Below are 16,995 nucleotides of genomic sequence, written 5' to 3'. Positions count from 1 at the left end.
AAAGAATATATATGTGTATATATATACATACATGTATAACTGAATCACTCTGCTGTACACCTGAAACATCATAAATCAACTATACTTCAATTAAAAAATTAAAATTAAAAAAAGCCAGAGAAGGGAAGGGCATTCCAGGCAGCAGGGAAAAGAGCACATTTGGTTTTAACAAAGTTCTGGACGAGGAGTAGGATGGGGTGAGGGGAGAGGAGGTAGAGTAACTGCTGTGAATGTGATCTTAGGGGTGACATTTCAGGCCTGGAGGGCTCCTCTAGCTCCACTCCACGTACCTAGCCACGTGAGACTGACAGGCCCCTGGCTGCGTTACTGGACACAGCTCAGAGCAAGACATTCCCCTCCCCCACCCCTCAGCGGGCACGACAGCCATGTAGGTTTTATTAATAACATATAATTTGACTGGCCTCTTGCAGACAGAAGTACTGTGAGTCACACTGTGGGCACGTGCTCTGTCGTCGGACCTCAGGATGGGGCAGCAGGTGCTACAGAGCCACAGCACAGAGAAGTGCTTTGGTCATCTCTGCCCTCCAGCACCTTGCACAGACCCTGTCACAGAACGCAGCTGCGTTGAAGGAAATGACCTCTGGGTCCAGGAAGTTCGGCATTCAGGGAGAGTGGGCCCATTTCAAAACATGCTTGGATGCCCCCCCCCCCCGCTGCAGGTTACTGAGACTGGGGGGAGAAATCGCAGGTGGTTCTCAGGGGCAAGAGCACAGCATCTTGAGAGCTTGCTCAAGTCGCTTCTCGAAGCCTTGGTTCCCTTCTCTGTGAAAGGAGGAAATGATCATACTCATCCTAGTAGCCTCATGGGGTTGCTCCAAGAATCAAAAGAGCTTTCTTCGCAAATATGTGAGCCACTCTACGAATGTTCTCGGTTCCTGAATGGCCCTTGCTGGCTCTGGAATGGCTGTTCACTTCCTTTAGCTCCAAGGGGAAGTTACAGATGTGTGAACTTATAAATTTTACTCTTTGGGGAGTATTTTAAATTTCATCTTAAAAGAGAAAGAGTAAAAATGAAGAATCTTAAGAAAGACTATACGGTGGCAGAATTTTGTGCCCTCTGACTTTTAGGAGCCACGTATTGGTATCATTCCAGGGAGAAGGTGGCACCCAGAGTGCCCCCTCAAGCTAGCTAGAATTCCAGGAGCTAGGACTCAGACTTCCCACATCCCATTCCCATGCCCCACTTCCCACCCCCCACTCCCACCCCCATAAGAAACAAAGTTAGTCCATCTCCAGGCAAGCACCCATCCGGTCATAGATTGGGCCCTACCCTAGCCCGGGGCATAGCACAACTAGGGTATTCCAGGCAGCCGGCAGAACTGATGCCAGCCCCTTCCTTCAGTCCCCAAGCTCAGGATCAGGAGGGAAGAGGGAGAGACAATGTACTGCTTCTTGGGTCATCCTGCCACCAGCCCTCAAGGCCTTCTGGACAATTGCCTACTCCAAATCTCAGGCTACCAGAGCCATTTGTAGTCCTGGTGGTTGATGGCTTGGCCATGGGAGTGTGGTTCGGTAGGAAAGAAGCGAGGAAGAAATGAGGAAAGTTGTGCTGAGACCTGTGGGGTTCCTGCCACTTTCATCCTGGGGCTTAGGTCACTGGGGCTTTCTGCTTCTCACTGCCTTCACAGCCCCTAACCTCCCCACTCACCCACAGGCACAACCGGGGAACCAGGGCTCAGTGAGTTCTGAAAAGAGAGTCACATATCACTCAGGCAAGAATGCACCTATGCAACAGACACAGAGCCCCTGCACGCAGCTTGCAGATCCACCAGTGACAAACATCATGGGCTGAGGCCAAGGAGGAGGAGTCCGGAGGCAGAAGACCTGGTTGTCAGAGCTGGTCCCCACTTCCATTAGCTAAGGGTCCTTGGGCAAGTTACTTAACCCAAGTCTCAGTTAGCTCATCTGCAAATGGGTTATCGTGAGAGATAATGCAGGGTTGACCTGACGCTCCCTTGAGATAATGAACATAAGCATCTGTAAGATGTGAAGCTTGATACAAATATCTCTTAAGATACACATTCACCAGCTTGACTTCCCATCCCCTGCCACAGCCTCCCTGAAGCTCATAGACTTCTTGCCAAGAGCTCTCACAGCCCATGGTACCAGGTGGCAGACCCACACACATTTACACACTGCATACTGTATAAATATAGGTTTTATTAATAATGGGTGAACTCCCACAAATACAACTGGCATCTCTGTGTGATGGGGAGAATCCGTGGCAGGGTAAGGAAGGTAGAGAGGTGTGTGTACAGGACGAAGTGGGGACAAGAGCCCTAGGGGAAGGGGAAATCAGAAGTAGAATGAGCCTGGACCCGCACCCCCAGGAAAGCCAGACATGTTCTAGGTGTGTCTGTCGCTCTGGTGCCACGGGCATGCTGCTCTGGCGCCCAGGGCCCACCTTGGCTGATAGAAAGCAGGTGGAGAGATGCGGACAAGAGTTTGAATGGGCAGCAAGTGGCCATGGAAGGAGAGGGGGAGTGAGACTGCCAGCTTGACACACAAAAGAAGAGCCATGGGGTGGCAGTGGCCAAGTTCATCTTATGCTCATGCTTGTGCTTGTGTGGGGTCCTGAACTCCAGGGAGCTGGTGCCCTGTGCCACCCCTGGCTTGGGCCGGAGGTAGGGAGGGAAGACTGGCGGGTAGACACCTGCGGATCCTGGAGATGCCCCAGGCAGCACCAGCCTCATCCTTAGAATCAAAGCGGAATCCCCGGGAGGAGGTTGACACCGCCCTTCCCACAGCACCCACCATCACCACCACCATCACTCTTCCTGTGAGCCACAGCGGGACAGCGAGTGTGTGTAGGGCCGAGATTGCCTGTTCGCATATATGTGCCTGTAACTCAGGAGAGGTGAGGGAGCATTGCGGGACCACGTGAGCAGCGAGGAAGGAGGCTTGGGGCTTCTCCCATTCACCCCCCAGAATAAAGTGCATTCTCCAATTCCAGTGGCAGATGGGAGAGAAACACAGACATTATTGCAGAGGTGCTACAGGCCCGGTCCCCACCAGAGGTGATGGGGAGGAGCCCATGGCGCCAGGCCTCTCCAATCCCCAGGATGGGGAGGGATGATCCAGACAGAAAACCCAGCTTCTGTCCCAACAGACTGTCCAAATCAGCCAGGGTCTAGGGGCAGGGAGAGGTGAGGAGGAGGAAGAGACTTCCAGAGTCCATCCCTACTCCATTCCAACGTCCAAATGGGACATCCAGGGGACCCCACCAGGGCCCAGCCCTGGAACACCAACCTTATAACAGCCCAGATTACAAACACTTGTGTGGTGGGGACCCCCGGGGGGGCCACTTTGGTCAGTTGTCAGTGGGGGTCTGGAAAGCCTGGGGCTCCCAGACAGACAACAGAGGAGGGGGGTGCTGTGGGAGCAGAAGGCAGGTGGAAGCCTCCCCGTGGTCATTGCATGCAGATGTTGGAAAGAGGAGGGAGGAAGCTACAGACCTACAGACCGCATCAACTTGGGAAGACCCCTGGGCGTGGCGGGGAGGCCTGGCACCCCCAGCCCCAGGGCCGCGGCTGGGAGCGCAGTCCAACAGCCAGCCTGTGGAGGAGCTGAGAGAGGGGAGGACGGCTGCACCAGCAGCCATGGCCCAAGTCTACAAGGTTAAAACAGTCCCAAAGGGCCGGGGCCGGGGGCTTCCTGCTGCAGGGGCTGGGGCACAGGCCAGAGCAAAGCTCTATCTCTCTGACTTGACCCGGTAACGGAGCACAAGGTATGCCAGCAGCCGCAGGGCCAGAAAGAAGATGCCCAAGACCAGGAAGTCCATGTAGAGCTTGGCATCCTCCACATCCAGCGCTCGGAGGATGCTCTGTGGTTCCTGGAAAGGGCAGCGTTCCTCCAAGCAGGTCAGGTCTCCTCTCTCCATGCCATAGATGGTCAGAATCACACCCTCAAAGCCATACCTAGGCAAGCAAGGGCATCAGAGCGGGACACAGAGCACAGGGACCCTGCTCCCTGGGCAAACTGCCAGAGCCCAGGTGCAATCTCTCACCCTTGGGGCTTGGCCGCCTACAGGGAGGAGCAGGGGCAGATGGTGAGGAAGGGGCACTGACCTGACATAGGAGAGGTAGGAGCTCCATTGCAGGTAAGTGGGGATGGTTTTGAAGCTGACAAAGAAACCGGAGAACAAGAGGACAGGGATGGCGGTAACTGGGCCCACAAATGTGGCCACCTGGAGGGGAGGGAAGGCGACCGGGCCATCACAGGGGTGATCAGGACAGACCCAGGACTGGGGTGGCCCCCAGGTTTCCTGTAGATCCATCCCATTCCTTAGGCCAGCCCCTGATTCCTTCCACCAGACTCTGTCCCCCCTCTTGGGGGTCGCCACCTACCAGCCCCTCACCTGTAGGGAGTTGGAGGCAGCGCCGATCAGCAGCCCCAAAGACTGGGCCACCAAGGCCGTGGCAGTGGCCAGGGCTGAGAAGAGCAGGAAGCGGCTGGTCTCAGCTGGCTGGCCTGTCATCCAGTACACAATGCTGCAGTACACCACCGGGCACACCACCTGGGGAGCAGGCACAGGGCTGCGCAGAGGCCGAGACCCTCCACTCCACCCAGGCAGAACCTCTAGGACAGCAATCGCTAGAGCATCCGCGCCTGATCCTGCCTCTGCACTCCTGCTCATGCAGTCACATGAACTTGACACATGCCCTTCCTCCCCGGCTCTAAGAACCTCATTCATCCTCCAGTCTCACCTCTTCCATCAGGCCTACTCGGACCCGTTCAGGCACGGTGACTTCTCTGAAGGTCCTTCCCATCTGGACCAGCATATTCCTTATATTGTTAATTAATTAACCATATATATGAGAGCGTTTTGTCCCCCTGGATGCCATCAACTCCTGGAGGACAGGGACCGAGCCTACCATGTACAGGAGGGCAGATTCTTCCCTGCACAAGGCGCCCAACCAAGAGGCAACCAGAGGTGGAGCCCCAGCTGAGCTCTTCTCACCCTAGCACAGTGCAGCCTCCACCCTGAGGAAGGGACACGTTTTCTAACTTGTTTAAAGGTGGCCTACGGATTACTGGTGGCCCTGGTGCTTGGAACAGGGTAGTGGAAGTAGTTTACATGTATTAACTCATTTCCTTCTCATAAACAATCCCGAGGTAGATACTATCTATCACCATTCCATTTTATAGATGGAGACACTAAAGCAAAGAGTGATTAGGTGACTTGCCCAACGTCTCACAGCTAACGAGGAGCAGTACGGCTCCAGAGCCCACGCTATTCTCTACTGTCGCGAATAAGATTCAGAGTCATTTGTAGGGCTGTTATTTTCATCATTTTCTGTTTGTCCTCTCTTATTCTCACCGGAACATAAGTTCCACAAGGTCAAGACTACTTCCCTCATGTTTGTTGCTGTATCCCTAGTGCCTGGCATGGAGCCTCGTGCATGGTAGGTGCTCACCACCTCTTGCTAAGTGAGAAGAAGTCAAGGAAAGGATGGCAGGTAACAAGGTTAAGGGAGGCAAGCAAGCAAGGATGGAAGGAGCAAGACAGAAGGGAGGCAGTGGAGGGTGGGTGGGAAGAGGCTCACCTGGAAGGGCACATCGGCCATGGTCTTGGCCAGGTAATACGCTTTGAGGCTGTACCAGTAGTTGAGATGCTCCCGCATGAAGACGGCCATCTCTAAGGGGACTGGGGACACAGGCCGATTAGGCACAGCTGTCCAGCACCCTGGCCTTACCCCGTGCCCCCCACTCCCGCCCCACGCCCAGGGCAGCTCGGCTCACAGGTGAGCACAGTTGGCATCAGGGCAGCAAACATGAGGAAGAGCATGGAGAAGAAGAGGCAGCCCGTGTTGTTGAAGACCTTGCTGGCATCGTCACCGATGTGCAGGTAGAGGAGACCAATGAGCACGCCGATCACCACATGGGACATAAACCGCAGGTGGGTCAGGACCTGTGTGAGGGGTGATCATGAGGAGAGAGGATGGATCACAGACTAGGGATGGGCAGGCCACACTTGGGTAGGAATGTGGGGGTGCCCTCACAGGTACAGAGACCCACGGGGGCTTTAGGGGGAGCTGTTGGGGGAGGGGCCCCATCACCATCCCAGCTGCTGGGATCCTACACCCCACAAGGCCAGGCTTATGCCAGCCTCCCCTCCCGCAACTTGATGTCTCACCGTGTCCCTGAGGATGGACAAGAAGGTCCTCTTGAAGAGGATGCAGAACTGTGTGAGGGTGCTGGTGGCAAATGTGTGGCTTTCAATGGGATCCACTTCCTGGAGAGAGGAAACTGGATCAGGTGAGCCTACCCTACCCCCCACCACGCACCCAGCTCAGTTGGTGGGAAAACCCCTGAGCCTGTCCCTGGGGCAAGGGTCCTCCAGAATTCTCCACCATTGAGTTGGGTACCTGGAAGCTGGCCTTAGCGGTGTGAATCAGAGTGAGATTCAGAGAGAGACACAAAGAGGGAGAAAAAACTTGGGAGGGAGGAGATAGAAAGGAGTTAAGGACACCCATGGGGGCTACTAATAGATCAGTCACTTCTCTTTATTTATTTTATTCATTTATTTATTTATTTGGCCACACTGTGCAGCTTACTGGCCGACCAGGGATCGAACCCACACCCTCGGCAGTGAAATCACAGAGTCCTAACCACTGAACCACCAGGGAATTCCCCAGTCACTACTCTTTAATCCATTGAAAACATTTACCCTAAGCGTATAATAACCTTATGCCACCAATTTCACAATATTATTAACAATGATAATAATGATGACCAAAAAAAAATAATGATGACAATAGCAACAATAACCCTCCCAGCCTTCCAGGGTTATAGTATCTCATTTAAGGAAAAGAGCTGGAGGGAAAACTCAAGAGCTTTTATAAACAGAAGTGGTCTCTTTCTGAACTAGCTGAAGTGTTATTTTGAAAGGTACAAAAACACAAATTGAAACTCATTTTCATTGTAAAAATAAAATAAAAATTAAAAAATTAAGAAAAGAGCTGGCATGGAATGAACACCAACTGTACCAGCTACGGTGCGAAGAACTTTGTGTGATGATCTAATTAGTCCTCCCAATAACCCTGTGAAATGAGTATCATCACCTCCAAGTTAGTGATGATAGTAAACCACACTGGCCACGAGGCCAGAGACAGCTTCAGTCTTGCTTACCAGGTGGCACTAAGGACAACGTGCTACAGACGCTCAGTAAGAATTTGTTGAACAAATAAATGAATGAGAAAGTCGAAGCTCAGAGAGGTTAAGTAATGTGCCCAAAGTCACACAGCTAAGAGCAGGTCTATTCCAAGTCCTGGGTTCTTTCTAAGTACCCAGTGGTTGTGATGCCTCTGGGGCATGTCCTCTTTGGCAGGGCCATGTCCAAGGTCCTCTCTCTCCTCCCCCAATCTGCACTCTGCACTCTGCCCTCTCCACCCCTACTCACCGGAGGGCAAGGGGGACAGGGGGCAGGGACCTCATTCTTCTCAGGGCTGCTCTTCTTCTCTGCCATGGCACAGAGCCCATTCTGCACAGCCCTGAACAGCAGGGGATTCAGGTCTCCGTACTCGCCAGAGGCCACCTCGATGACTGGGGGACACAGAGGGGTGTGCTCAGCTAAGATCTATCCTTGCTTCCCAAGGGCAAGCCAGCCCTTCCTTGGGTGTGCACGGAAGGCAGGCGACAGTGAGATCTCTGCCCCTGGGAGGCCCAAATGCATGATCTGAACCCCCAGGTTTGGCCCGCCACCATAACCCAGCCCCTACCAACAGGCCCCCACTCACTGAAGTCAGCTGGGTTGTGGTAGGTGGGGCAGTGCAGGCCGAGCCCCTTCAGATAGGGGATCAGGTTGGTGACCACGCCCTTGAAGATGCACTGACCCTGGCTCAGGATGTAGAGCTGAGGCAGAAAGAGAAGGACGAGGAAAACACCACGAGCGGGTCAGGCGGGTCCCATGACACCTCTACTGACCCCTTCCCTCTCCCTATCGCAGGCCGGTCACCTTTGAGTCCCAGAGACCCTCACCTTGTCAAACATCTCAAAGAGCTTGGCACTGGGCTGGTGGATGGTGCAGATGATAGTACGGCCCCCCTGGGCCAGGGACTTCATGAGGGACACCACTTGGAAACAGGAAGCGCTGTCCAGACCACTGTCCAGAGAGAGGCCACCAGGGGGCGGGGTGAGGTGGGCAGAGACAAGGGAAGGGGCTGTTTGGGTGGGGCAGCTGCTATGAGGGCGAGGGAGCTGGCAGGAAGGGGGTCATCCTGGCCATCGCTTTATCCCATCCACACTGTACGATTCAGGCATTCGGAGGTACCAAGAAGCCCAGAGTACTGTTAGGTGTAACAAGCAATTATTAAGCACCTGTTGAATGCCAGGCACTGGGATTACAAAGATGAATAAATAAGACATCGACTCTGGTTGGGAGGGAGAGAGAGAGAAATGCACAGATCATTTGAGATAATGTGCACCACGCTGTAGAATCATGGGGTGAAGTGGGGGGAGGATTCAGCTCTGTTGTACAAAGGTGTTGGAGGGTAGTCAGAGAAGGTTCCTGAGGGAGTCTGGCAGAAGAAAGAGCTAAGCCAGGTGAGGGAGGGAGGAAGGACGGGTGCGGTGGTGAAGGGCATTCCAGGCAGAAGACACAGCATGTGCAAAGCTCAGAGGCATGAAACACATGGCTGGACTAAGAGAATTATAAGTGATTCAGTATTATTAGAGCATGAAATACAAGACAGTGTGAAGCAAGATGTGAGGTCAGAGAAACAGCTTCAGACCAGGACCTTGTAAGTCCTCTGACTTCATTCTGAGGGCAAATGGGAATCACTGCATATTTTTAAGCAGGGGAGTGAGTATTGCCAGACTTTTCTTTTAGAAAGTTCACTCTGGTGGCAGTTTGGAAGAAGGATGGGCTGGGAGAGACTGGAGATGAGGAGATAGGAGTCTATTGCAGAAATGCAGGCAAGGGTTGATGATGTCCTGGATTTAAGCACTGGCACTAAGAATGGGGGTGGGGCGAATCTGAGAGATGGAAAAAGAACGTAGAATCAGCAGGACTTGGCGATTGATTGGCTGTGGGGGAGAGAAGGAGCAGACGACATCTGTCAAGGAGGACATCGGGATTTCTGCTAGGGTGAAGGATGGGACTGCTATGGCAACAGGATTGGCAGGGGTGGAGCCCTTCTCTGGCCCCAGGAGGCTGCAAACACATGCTCTTGTCTCCAGCAGTGGGGCAGATGCAGCCTCTAGCCCTGGCTCTGGGCTGAGGGGAGGAGGCATCCTGGTGGGAGAGGAGGGGGAGAGATACCTGGTAGGCTCGTCAAAGAACATGACAGGTGGGTTGTTGACCAGCTCCAGGGCGATGGCCAGGCGCTTCCTCTGCCCTCCGGAGAGCAGGGCTGTCCTCGTGTGGGAGCAGGACATCAGGCCCAGTGCTGTCAGGATCTCTGTCACCTGGCCCGGCCGCCCACCCACCCCAGGTCAGCTTCAGAGTCTCTGCTTCCCCCAGCACCACCCCAATTTAAGTAAGCATCTCCCTGAAGCGTGATGTCCCAGCCTTGACCGCCCCTCTCCTACCACCCAACTCGGGGGCCCCAGAACTCAGCAGCAGGGAAAAGGGCAGCTGTCCCGTCCCCCTCCCCCACCCTCCCCCACTCACCAGCTCCTTCTTCACCTCCTGCTTCTCACTTAGCTTCAGGTTAGCAGAGACCTGGGGCCCAGAGAGAAGGCGGATCAGATATGCGTGGGAGGGGGCACAGCCTTGACCCCTTAGCCAATGGGAAGGACGGGGACAGCAGATAAAGGGAGAACTAGGAGGAGGGGACGGCCACCAGCTCTCACCATCATGGCTTCCAGCACTGTGAGGTGTGGCAGCAACATGTCGTCCTGCATGATGTAACAGGACATCTTTCGGAAGGTCCTCAGCTCCCTCGGCCTCCCGTTGACCAGGATCTGCCCCTTCATTCCAGACTCCCTGAGGGAACGTTGGTTGGGGATGGGGCTCAGCGTCACTTCAGAACAACTTCTGTGCTCCCCAGGGGACCCTCTGCCTGGTCCTGCCCCCACTCTACCCCAGCCTTGTCCTCACCTGTATCCTGCCAAGATGTTCATGAACGTGGACTTGCCAGCCCCTGAGGGGCCCATGATGCCAATCAGCTCCCGGCGGCAGAATTTACCTGATAGGCACTTAAGGAGAGTCTTATAACCTGCAGTGAGGGAGGGAGGAACTTTTGATCAGGGCTACAATGAACAGAGACACCCCAAACTCTTAGGAGCCATGGCTGACAGTGAAATAGGCAGTCCCTACTCACTGTGAATCGGTTAGGATGGAGGAGTGACCCTCAGAGCCCCAACAATAACCTATACCCTCTCATCCCGTCCCCCTAGAAACGACCACCACTAATGTCAAAGTACCCGAAGTGACAATGTTCTTCTTTGTTTTTTTTTTTTTTAATTAATTTATTTATTTTTGGCTGCATTGGGTCTTCATTGCTGCGCGCGGGCTTTCTGTAGTTGTGGCGAGCGGGGGTTACTCTTCGTTGCGGTGTGAGGGCTTCTCATTGCGGTGGCTTCTCTTGCTACGGGGCAAGGGCTCTAGGTACGTGGGCTTCAGTAGTTGTGGCATGTGGGCTCAGTAGTTGTTCTCAGGCTCTAGAGCGCAGGCTCAGTAGTTGTGGCGCATGGGCTTAGTTGCTCCGTGGCATGTGGGATCCTCCTGGACCAGGGCTTGAACCCTTGTCCCCTGCACTGGCAGGCGGGTTCTTAACCATTGTGCCACCAGGGAAGCCCGGCAGTGCTCTTCTGAAGGCCGTGGGTAAACCCCCACATCTGACGGATGGGCGTGGAGAGGAGATCAAAGTTACAGTAGACTCTACTCTTCTACAAACAACAGCGGCCACTCTCTCATCCCCTCCAGGAAGGCTTTCCCAACGATCCAGCCTCAGCTGGCTGACTGTCCTCTGCGCTCCATAGCACTTCTCATATGTCAACACGTTTGTTACTTGATGTGCCTGCCCCTCATTCCCCTCGTCCAGCCTCTTAGTCAGTGAGCTCCTTGGGGGGAAGGGTTTGTGTCTTTCTCATCTTTGTAACCTTAGCAGACTGGCTGGCACATACTAGACGCTCAATAAGTGTTGGTTCTATGAGTGTGTGTTCTCAGAGCCTTGGCCTCCTTCTAAAAAGCCTTCTTCGGGGTGCTCTCTCTGCCCACCAGGCTTGTCTCTGCAGACCCTAACGTGGCCCAGTAAAATCTCACCTTTCATTCACTCACTGGGAGGCAGCATATGCATTAAGAGTACCAGTTTGGAGTCGGGTGGATCTACGTTCAAATTCCGGCTCCACACTTACCAGCTGTGTGACCTTGGGCAAGTTGCTTAACCTCTCTGAGCTCCAGGTCCCTCATCTGTAAAATGAGGATGATAGTACCTATCTCATAGGGTTGCTATAGGATTCAATGAGATCATATATGTAAAGCATATGACACAGTGCTTGGCACATAGAGCCCATTAAAAACAAGTGACATTTTATAATTAATCCCATTTGGCAAGCGCTTATCGATACATACTACATTCCAAGCTCTGTACCAGACAGTGCACCAAAAAAATGAGGAAGACATAGTTCCTGCACTCAAGATGGTGATAGTCTAGGCTAAAAAGATGGACAAGAAACCACCTATGGATCTGAAGAAAGATAAAGTGAGGGTTATAACAGAAGTACAAATCATGTGCAATGAGAATGCAGAAAATGGAATTGATGAGAGTGGAAGGCCAAGGGGAAAATCAGGAAAGGCTTCATGGAAGAGGTGGCATTTGAGCTAAGTCTTGAAGCATGAGCAGCATTTCAAAATGGAAAAGGAAGGCAGAGGCTCTCCAGGCTTTGGGAGGAAAAGCTCTGCTATACAACAGCATATATGTAATACAATCCAGGGAACAAAGGGCAGAGACTCCATGGAGTCAACTGGTGAGACAAGTGGGTGGAGAGGAAAGATGAAGCCAAGGAGGCTGGCCTTGCCTGCTGTGCTTGCATACCTGCCTCAGTGAGGCCGAAACACCAATCCCCTACCAGGTACTTTGCTCACTACCACCTTCCTCCCACCCGTACGGAGCCCAATTTCCTCTCCATTCTACCTCCTCAGCAGAGGCAGTGAAGGGATGTGATCTTTCACCCTCCCTCCACAGAACCCAGCCCTCCCTCTGGACATATCCGGTCAGTCAGGGGATCAGCTGCTGCCCACTCCGGGATCCTGATCACACCAACCCCCCGTATGGTGCTTTCCAGTTTACAAAGCTCATTGCCTCAGTCACTGCTGTAGCAACATGGATGAGGCAACTGGAGCCCAGAGACATCCAGTGACTTACCCAAGTTCACAGGCACAGAAAGTTCTTTACTGGGAGAGGGGAAATCATAGATTCCAACCTTCTGCCTCATTCATCATCGCCGTCAATGAGAAAGACATGTGGTTGTGCATGCCAGTGTATGCCTTTCAGAGCTACTCACAGGAAGCGATTTCTTTTTCAGGGGAAGAAATTGACAGTGATGATCCCTCCCTTCATTTAGTCCCCACCAAGCACTTGATTGAACACTATTGCCGAATTCAAATATCACCCTATGCTTGCCTTTCACAAAGCATTTTCACAGCTAACGTCTCAGCTGAGCCGCACAACAAGCCTGTGTGGTGGGTATTCTTATCATCCCTGTTTACAGATGAGGAAAGTGAGGCCAAGAGAGGGAAAGCAGCCTGCCCAAGGTCACACAGCTTACAAGTGGCTAGGAACCCATGTCTTGGGACTCCTGCTGGACCACAACTGCTCAGCATGGGAGGGGCCTGCCATGCCTTCAGGATGGAGACCCACCACAGTTCTAGGTCTACCTCAGTCAGTAACTCTCTTCACAATTGTATGAAGTCACTTAACCCTTCAGGACCTCCATTTCCTCATCTATAAAATAAGGATAGTATATCTCCTCCCAAGGACATAATAAGGTTATTATGAATCATAAGTAAGAAAATTAATAATAATTAATAGAAAAGGGTCTTAAAAATCAAGAAGTGTCCTTTGTAATTAGGAGAGGTGAGTGACAAATCCTTACGTGGGAAAGACAGAAATCTCCCTCTCTCCACGCCCCTTGCTCTTTTTCCTCTCTGCCTACCTCTAATTGCCTTCTGTCCTCCAGAGAAGGGGACAGGGATTCAAGTGAAAAGAGGAGGCAGAAAGAGGAGGACAGAGGGCAGAGAAAGGGGCAAGGGATGGACGAGACGGCAAAATGGCCAGTAAAGCAGAATGGGGCTGGCAAGGACAAAGGAGGGAAGGACCTGGTCAGGGGTGCCCACTGGTTGTGGCTGGTGGCTTGAAGCAACCAGAGAGGTGGCCCATCTAGGCACATCTCTTTTGCATTTTCATTTCTCCTTAAAACTGTGAGGGCTAGGAAAATAACAACTACCTCCTCATTTGGCCCGGAGCTGGTCTCAGGGCCAAGAGGCTGCTTAGGGTTAAGGTGCTGAGCAGGGAGCCCGGATACCTCAGTTTCCAGTGGTTCAAGCCCTGTGACCTTTTGGTCCCTCATGGGAGTGAGGGTAGGGAGTGCAGAGAGAGCTCAGGCTCAGCCCTGCTCTGAAGCACCCCAAACATTTCTTAAACCTCAGAGAACAATGTCCCAGCTCCACCCCTGATCCACACCCAGGCTCTGGGGAAAAACCCAGCTTCCCTATTCCCAGCTCAACCTGCCCAGGGCAGGGAGGGTGGGGTGGGGGGCAAAAGCTGCAAGGGATACAGGAGATGGTCAGGGTTCAAAGGAACTCAGAGCCCCAGCCAGACCTTACCCCACTGTCCTAATGGGAGAAACAAGGAAGAGATGGGAATGCTTAACAGGGAAGTTAAGAGAGAGAAAGGAACGCTGCATGGAGAGCTGGAAAACCTGGCCTCTGGTCCGAAGTCTGCCACTTATTAGCTGTGTGACATTGGTCAAGTTACTCAACTTCTCTGGGCCTCAGTTTCCTTATTAGTAATACAGAGATGTCATCTATCCTGTCAAGCCTTCACCTTCCGTGCCTCGGAGGACTTTGGCAAGAATGAAGTAAGAAGACAGGAATGAGAACATCTTTTAAAATTAGCGGAGCTCTGTAGGTCCAAGGATTTTTGCTAACCACTAAGGACAACCCCTGCAGCACAGCCCCTACTTTCTCATATCAGCCCTCAGAGGCAGGAGCTCTACCTGAAACACCGAAGGAAAACTCCTCATGGACCAGAGGTGATAGTGTCAACTTGGAAGAGGAAATAACCAATTGAATCTAGTGTCCCATGGTGCTTACAGGTGTAGGGGGAGTGCAGACCCCCGGCACCTCAGCTGTGTGCACAGTGAATGAGGGGCATAGATTTTAGTGGACCCGCTCCTGCCGGATTTGCAGAAGAGGGGACCTCCAGGCCTCATGCTCCCAAAGGGGCAACTCATGGGGGCTCACAACTCCCCATCAGGCTGCTCCCTTACCCCGTTTGCGCCAGCAGGGTCCCTCCCTCACGGAATAGGACAGCTCCACAAACTCGATGTCCACGGCTGAGCGCTTGGGTAGGTGGGAGAAGCGCTGGGCTTCAGTGATGTGGTTCTCCACCTTCTTCAGGTGTGTGGTCAGCATAGGGGGCTCCGCCCCATCCTCCAGAGTCACGGCCATGGCCACAGCCCCAGGTCCTAGTCCACAGCCCACGGCCTCCAGCGCCTTCTCCGCCATCACGCCGCCGCCGGTCTGCAGGGAGAGGGCCTCCTCAGTTTGGGGCAGACCCCGATCCCTGGCTCAGAGCTCCCTTGCTTTCTAATGTGCCCTCGCCCCCACTCCCCGCCTCCTTCTCAGGGTAGACCGGCTACTGGGAGCAGCCCACATCCCACCGCCAGCGCATCTGCCCTCCCCCGACCACCACTCCCCGCGCAGCAACGATCAGTCCCGACCTCTCCTCGGTCCCGGGCAGCCCCAGCCCTAGCCTGGTCCCAGCTCGGCCCCTCGAAGCCCGCACCCACTCCCTCCTCCCCACGGAGGCTCTAATCTCCTTACCCTGCAGGCCAGAAACCCCAGGGGACTGGATGGGGGGGGTGGTGGGAAGGGGCGGCTGGCGGAGACTGCAGGCTAGGAGGTCAGGGTAGCAGGGTGAGCACAGGGTGGACCAGGCGAAGGCGGAGGAAGAGGAGGCTCTGGGCCTCCCGCTGCGTTCTCCTCCCCATCCCTGGGCGAGACGCCCTGGCTAGCCCCTCCCGCCTGCGCCCCTGGGTCCGCGCGCCCTGGGCTCTCCCCAGAGATGGGCGCACCACCCGGACTCAAAATCCCCACTGCCAACTAAGACCCCCATGGCGGGCTCATCCCCCTCCCATCTTCCGCAAGCCTGGTCACCTTGAGGCGCCCCCGGGCCGGTGCGGAGCCGAGATGCTTAGCGCTGCCGCGGGCCGAGGATGGAGACTCCAGGCCCTCTTACCTGCCTCCGGCTGCGGCACCGGCGTCCCGGCTCCCGGTCCCGGCGGCCGGGCCGGGGCCGGGCCGGGGCGGGCGACAGGGGAGGGCTCGGGCCTCAGGTCTGAAGAGAGATGACAGGGTTGGGGAAGGGCTACGGGGGCGCGCCCCTACTCAGCTTGGCCGCGCACACCTGGTTCCCTGAGCCCGATACTCGGTGCCTTGTCCTCCCGAACCCGCCGGGCGACTGCGCTCTCCTCCAAGCTGCTGCTCGCCCTTCCCGCTGTTCTTAAAGAGCCCGCGCCGCCCCGCAGCCCGCGGGGGGCGAGGACGGCGAAGGGGAGCGACGCGTCGGCGACGTGGGGTGCCGCAGCGAGTGCAGTTGTGGACCCGGGACTGGGGAATTGGTGGCGAAGGGCCGACTTGGTGGCCCTGAGGAAGGGAGAGCTGAAGTCACTCAGTGGGGACACGTCCCTGGATTACAGACTATACAACGGTGGTGGCGGAGGGGGAGGGGAATTGGGGGTGCAGATTCCGCCAGTCTCAAGGGATTGTGGAGCTGTCAGCCTGTCTGCACCACCACCCCCCCCATTAATTTCCCTCAGTTCTGGCCCTGGAGCTCAGGCATCCCCTGGGAATCCCCAAACTAGATAAAAATGCTTTGAAAGCAAGAATCGTGGGACATCCTCCCTCCCCCCCCGCCCCCTCCCCCGCCTACCCTTTCCCTCTCTAAGGGCGAGGAGACTAGTTAAAAAGAGACAGAGGGTGGCTGCTTTGGGAGAGCTTGCAGGCAGCTCCAAGGTTAAACTGGTACCCAGAGCTCAGCCTGCTCCAACTGTAGAAATGTTTATGCTCCCAGGCAAATTCGGGCCTTTAAGACAGGCATTGCCTGATGCTGGAGGCACATGTGTGCCAGGACGTGCACAGGGCTCACAGAACACTGTCTTTGGCGTCTTCTCACATACGTGTGCGTTCTCTCCCTCACCCGACAAGCCTTCAAACGGAAGTGCCCAGAGCACCCAGGGCATCCCTGCTCCGCGCTTTCCTCAGGCAACTCCTCTTGGCCCCTGCCTGCCCCCGCCCCAGTCTTCAAGGGGTAAGTAGGTTAACCAGCAGAGACACGTGACCTGAGCTTTTAAATTCCCACCTGTCCCACAGCAGAGAAGGATGGGAGGGGAGGCTGCTGGTACTGCTGCCGTGGCTGAGGCTTCTCCTTGCTGCAGCAGATGAGAGGTTACTAGCAGTCAAACCTCTCCCCCGCTGGTCCCCCCCTCTGCCAGCCTCTCTGAAGCCTGGAGGCTGGCAGCCCCTGCAGGATGTCTCCAGGCCCCACCCTGTGCCTTCGAGTTTCCTACAGATTTTGGATCCAGCCCTCTCTACCTTCCCCTGACCCCATGCGCCACATCATCACTGTTCCTCAGGAACCCCCATTCTCCAAGTTAGCCCCCAGTGCTCTAATGTAGATTACCCCCCAACAGTTGCATTATCTCATTTAATCCTCACAATATCCCTATGAGGCTGGTGTTACAACCTCTCTTTACAGATAAAGGAACTGAGGCATAGTGCGGTTAAGCCATGTGTCAGGAGGACAC

General features: G+C 54.5%; 1 protein-coding gene across 1 annotated transcript; it reads right to left on the bottom strand.

The window, feature by feature from the left end:
* Positions 1-3,712: 3,712 nt before the first annotated feature.
* On the bottom strand, positions 3,713-14,695 carry ABCG4 (ATP binding cassette subfamily G member 4). The gene is made up of 14 exons (XM_060103998.1): positions 14,458-14,695; positions 10,064-10,181; positions 9,817-9,949; positions 9,635-9,685; positions 9,284-9,429; positions 8,002-8,125; positions 7,761-7,875; positions 7,424-7,566; positions 6,158-6,256; positions 5,764-5,932; positions 5,568-5,668; positions 4,379-4,537; positions 4,089-4,207; positions 3,713-3,938 (listed from the first exon to the last, which is right to left on the bottom strand). The coding sequence occupies exons 1-14, from the start codon at positions 14,693-14,695 to the stop codon at positions 3,713-3,715; spliced, it is 1,941 nt and encodes a 646-aa protein (XP_059959981.1).
* Positions 14,696-16,995: the final 2,300 nt, after the last annotated feature.

This window comes from Mesoplodon densirostris, chromosome 7, assembly GCF_025265405.1.
Source record: "Mesoplodon densirostris isolate mMesDen1 chromosome 7, mMesDen1 primary haplotype, whole genome shotgun sequence".
NCBI classification, from domain to species: domain Eukaryota; kingdom Metazoa; phylum Chordata; class Mammalia; order Artiodactyla; family Ziphiidae; genus Mesoplodon; species Mesoplodon densirostris.
This window is presented reverse-complemented; position numbering and strand designations above follow the sequence as displayed.